Below are 4705 nucleotides of genomic sequence, written 5' to 3'. Positions count from 1 at the left end.
TAGCCTTCACACGATGGTTTTCTCTCACAGAAGGTGGATGGGGAAGAAAGCTAATGAGAGGGAGAAATCAAATCCATCCATAAAGCATGCAAGATCCAATAGAACACGAGCAAGAGATTGGGAGGAGAAGGAGAGCTCACAAGTATTCTATTACAAGGGAATGCTTAGTGACAAAAATGACGTATATACAAGTGACTAGCTTTCACACTAGGCTAGATGAAATTTAAAAATAGTCCTAGTCTACTAGTTCTAGTCATAAGCAAGCATGCACACTAAGTTAGTGACTTCCCTATTTGGCATTAAGCTCATGGTAAAGCCGCTTTATAAAGTCCAACACCATCTTACAAAAGACAAGTGCCCATTTCGAGTAGGTAAGATGGCAAAGCGTCTTATGGTAGGTCGGGTGATTGAAACCATGTTGACCCACAAAGTGGTTAACATACCCTGGGGCTTTCTAATGGTGATCGTGTCCTTGTATCACCCACCTAGGTTTGTGATGAAGCAGTTATTAGTCGCGGAAAGGTGAGGATGGTCTAGAATACAGTGTGAAGTTGGCATGCAAGGTTAAATGGTATGCAGCAGGGCATGGTGATAATCTTTAGGTAGACCTGGTGGTAGGCAAGTCAGGGTAGCATGAAAGATATAGGTGTGCAGCCCATAGATATAGGGCATGTTGTTGATAATCTTTAGGTAGCCCTGGTGGTAGGCAACTTGCCGAGGTAGCATGAAAGATATAGGTGATGTAGAAGTTCTTCATGCAAGGCCTCCTTCTGTTGTGGAAGTGTTTTAGGCCCTTCAAGTTCAGGTGGTTAGTGGAAGTGACCGACAACTTTTGATTGGTGAAATTTGCGTCAAGACTACCATTGAATGATGTGCCTGGGTAGATAGCGGGCTGGACCTTCTTGGAATGACATTGTATTAACCCTAGATCTCATAGCTTGATGGTTAGAGATTGGGCTTCGTGTGGCTAACAGCATCATCAAGCAGGGGGAGGTTATGTGTGTGTACAATTGGAGTTGAAGTACGGTTCAATTCTTTGAAGCTCTTTGGAGGTACCCCTACAAGGTCGAGGTGATCCAGGCAATGGAATTACCATGGCCAAGCTTGTGTCCATGCCATCGTCCCCTCATCCAGAGACTTACCTGGAGGGTTGTCATTGATGAGGTTAGTTGCAGGTGCTTGTGTCCGCACGTGCTGTGAGGTACAAGATGTTTAAAAAAAATGTGATGCCCTTAGTGAAATATGCAGGTGACGTGCATGGGCAATGGTGGGTGGTGGGTGGTGGGTGGTGTGTTGTCGCGTGTGTAGTACTCCAATCTTGAAGATTTGGACTCTCTTTACTGCGTTCCTCTTTAAAAAAAAATTGCGTTCCTCTTTTAAAAAAAGTCACAATGCTTGAGAGAAAAAATAGAGGGCATTTTCATGCCAAGCTATGTAGTTTGAGGGGTTGGTTTTGCTGAAAAGGTTGGGTTGTCAAAAGAAATGGTAGGACAGCTGCTTGTGCATGCACCATGGAATGGAGTCCAAACGATAAGTTGTACAATGGGCCAGCATTGCTGGCCCCCCCCCCCCATGGAGATTATGATGAAGAAGATTCTTATTAAAGATTCAGTTCTATTGACCCACTATATATTATTAGCAGCATCATAAACCTTTAAAAAAAGAATATCCCTACTGCTGGGAAAAAAACAAAAAAAAAACAGGTGGGGCAATATGCATTTCTGCAACGGCTCGCATGTCCCACAAATTATTCGATACGATCAGGGGCAGAAAAGGAGGGCCGACGAGATCCAGCAAATTCACTCTGTAAAAATCAGAAAAGGAGGTGCCACATGTTGATCAAGAAGGCGAGCCCCTCTCCCCCTCCCTCCCTCCCTCCCCCCCTCCCCCTCTTCAAGCTTTGCTGCCTGCACTGCCATCGCCTTCCTTGCCTTTATCCGGAGTGAAAGCCATGCCCTCTTCTCCTGACGCTCTCCCTCAACGCCGCCCCACCAAGCTCCCTGATGCTCTCTCCTTTGCCTCTGCCATGGACCTTTCCCTCAACCGTATCCACCAGTCCTCCAAAGGCAACCCAGAGCCTCATCTCCGAAGCCGGAGTCTCCTCTTCTTCTACCTCAAGTACATCCTTCTAGGCGTATTGCTATTTGCCGCCCTATGTGCCAGCCTCATCTACTGCTCCGGTGCCCTCCTTTTAAGCGCCAATTTCCTGGGCCGCCAATGCTTTCATGGAAATCCTGGCCGCGGAGATGCCCTCAGCAACCGCATTGTAGCCATTCCTTACAGGTTTGCCATGGTTACATGCACAGATGGAGGAGACCGCATCCCCGGCCGATCATTTGAAGGATTGATGGATTTGGTGACCCCCAACAAGATGAGCTATGTACAGCGCCATGGCTATGAGTTCATCGATGCCAGTGACATGCTGGATGCGGCAAGGCCACCTAGCTGGAGCAAAATCCTGGCCGTACGCAAGCATCTACCCAATTTTGATTGGGTCTTTTGGAACGATGTGGTAAGCTATCATTGAGAAGCAGTCATAGCATTGAGATGTTCTTAGCTGCTATGTTGCCATGTCAATCTTATGCCAGGGCATGCAGCGATTCACTGCATTTTGCCATCTTAGTCAGCCATGTTTATGCTACCCAATTGATGCAGGTTGCCATGTTAATCTAGCCAAATGCTTTCTGCTTAGTTGCTAAAGTTACTTTGGTGTACGTAGCATGTTATTTCATCTGTTTATCTTTGCATATTGCTATGTTGGTCTTGCCTTAGCTCATGTTGGTAATCTTTATGTTGCCACTGCTATCTTAAGTTTCTGCGTGTTGCCTTATTTCTGGAGCAGGATTCTCTTGTGACTAATCCTGAAGTTTCTCTGGTAAGTGCTGATAATCTCCAATTAAACAGGTTTTATTATGGTTATTCTCCCCAAGTCATGAAAATTGAAGAGCTGCTTTTCTTACAGGATGACATCATTGAATCTGTGGTGGGAAACACAGATCAAAGTGATATGCCAGACTTAATCATCACCAAGGATGTTACAGGTGTAAATGCAGGTATTCACATGTCTGAATTGTGTGCTCAATTCTATGAAATTGCATATGCTTTTGAATAACGAGCTATCCCGGTGACATTGACCAAGGGATGTTCTTCCTTCGGAACACTGAGTGGAGCATACAATTTTTGGACCTTTGGTGGAACCAAACCTCATTTGTTAGACCGTTTGGTCAAATGAAGAGTGGGGACAACGATGCATTGAAGTACTTGATACAAGCCATGCCAGAAGAAGAGTTTAAACAACACGTCAGCATCCCTCAGATGCAGTGTGCATTTAATTCATATTTCTGGAGGCCATCCTTGAAAAGTGGCCATCGGTTGATGTCTTTGCCCAAAACCGTGTGGCAAGGTATGCCTAGAGTCACCATTTTGAAGCCCCTTCTTGGGCACTCCTTAGCACTGAATGATGACATTACTTAACTTTTTTTTTTTGTGTGTGTGTGTTTATAGGTGTCTACTCCAAAGGTGACTTTATGGTGCATCTGGCTGGATTGAATGACAAAAAAGCATGGATACAGAGGATCCTTCAGGAGGTTGAAGAGGACGATAAAAGCCTTTCGCGCAAGGAAGGATACTGATGGAGAAATTATTCTTAACATTCTTTCCTAAATTTTTAGACCACATTTCACATTCTTTGATTCTTTGATTCTTTGCCACAACAACTACCTATCGAAAGGCTACCTAATTTGTCTCGGCGGTAGCGACGAGATGGCTGGTGTGGGGTTAGGCCAGGAAGTGATGGTGGCTCATCATAGTTCCTATCTTTTATTCTTTTGTTTCACATGAGTAGCCTCCAGCTTGATTGGGATGGTATCTCATTGCGTAGTGCATAGTCATTTAAGCGAATAGTATCCACCTCTTGTACAATACAGAGTCTCTGCGAGACACTTAGATTACCTGCAGCATCATTATATGATAAACTGGTTGTTACTATAATTTAGGAAATCTACACTGCTTCAATTTAAGCTCTCATATGTGAAGAGGTCTGTTTTGTGCTATTCTGTTCAATTTTTTATAATTGGTGTTAAAGACCACATTCCTGCCATGTATTGTTCACTGTTTATTTGTCCATGATTCTGACCCATGTCACAATCTCTTTTACATTCCTTGAGTTCTCTTTATTATTTGTGCGAGTGTTTAAAGCCATTCCTCTTTCATAATACAGAGTCTCTCGGAGAGATGCAGAAATTACCTGCCAGCATGGTTCTAAGATACACTGATTGTACTATAATTTAGGAAATCTACACTGCTTCATTTTAAGCTCTTTTTGTGCAATTTTGTTCTCATTTTTTTACAATTGGTGTGTGATAGACCACTTTACTTCCGTGTATTGTACACAGTCGTCCATGATTTTTACCCATGCTTCAGGTGGATGAATCTCTTTTACATTCCTTGAGTTCTCTCTTTTTTTTGGAGTGTTTAGAGGTTTTAACAACATTTTTTTATTCAATGCATCAAAATTTGACTATTGGCTGCATGGATCAGCTAGCTATAGTACATAAACATTTAAGGTAAATGCGTTGAAAGAAATTAGATTAGAGACATTGTATGGTCATGTTGCACTTATGTACCATTAGTATACTGTATAAACATGGCACTCGATGACAAAGATAGTCAGGCTTCTCACATTGAGGAGTAGCAATCCAAACGA

General features: G+C 43.3%; 1 protein-coding gene across 1 annotated transcript; it reads left to right on the top strand.

Moving 5' to 3' along the window:
* The first annotated feature begins 1795 nt into the window (after positions 1 to 1795).
* LOC147640886 (putative alpha-1,2-galactosyltransferase C1289.13c) lies at positions 1796 to 4014 on the top strand. Its single transcript, XM_086816313.1, has 5 exons — positions 1796 to 2512; positions 2843 to 2875; positions 2963 to 3053; positions 3140 to 3403; positions 3505 to 4014. The coding sequence occupies exons 1-5, from the start codon at positions 1952 to 1954 to the stop codon at positions 3630 to 3632; spliced, it is 1077 nt and encodes a 358-aa protein (XP_086672439.1). The 5' UTR covers positions 1796 to 1951; the 3' UTR covers positions 3633 to 4014.
* The last annotated feature ends 691 nt before the right edge of the window (positions 4015 to 4705 follow it).

The sequence above is a fragment of the Cibotium barometz genome, chromosome 2 (genome assembly GCF_041138505.1).
Source record: "Cibotium barometz isolate CiBa-2024 chromosome 2, ASM4113850v1, whole genome shotgun sequence".
Lineage (NCBI taxonomy): Eukaryota > Viridiplantae > Streptophyta > Polypodiopsida > Cyatheales > Cibotiaceae > Cibotium > Cibotium barometz.
This window is presented reverse-complemented; position numbering and strand designations above follow the sequence as displayed.

What these genes read in the sequence shown, in the direction of transcription:
- LOC147640886 (XM_086816313.1), top strand. Translation starts at nt 1,952, where the DNA reads ATGCCCTCTTCTCCTGACGCTCTCCCTCAACGCCGCCCCACCAAGCTC. An exon ending in CTAATCCTGAAGTTTCTCTG is followed by an intron (nt 2,876 to 2,962) that starts GTAAGTGCTGAT and finishes CTTTTCTTACAG; the next exon opens with GATGACATCATTGAATCTGT. An exon ending in TGTTACAGGTGTAAATGCAG is followed by an intron (nt 3,054 to 3,139) that starts GTATTCACATGT and finishes ACATTGACCAAG; the next exon opens with GGATGTTCTTCCTTCGGAAC.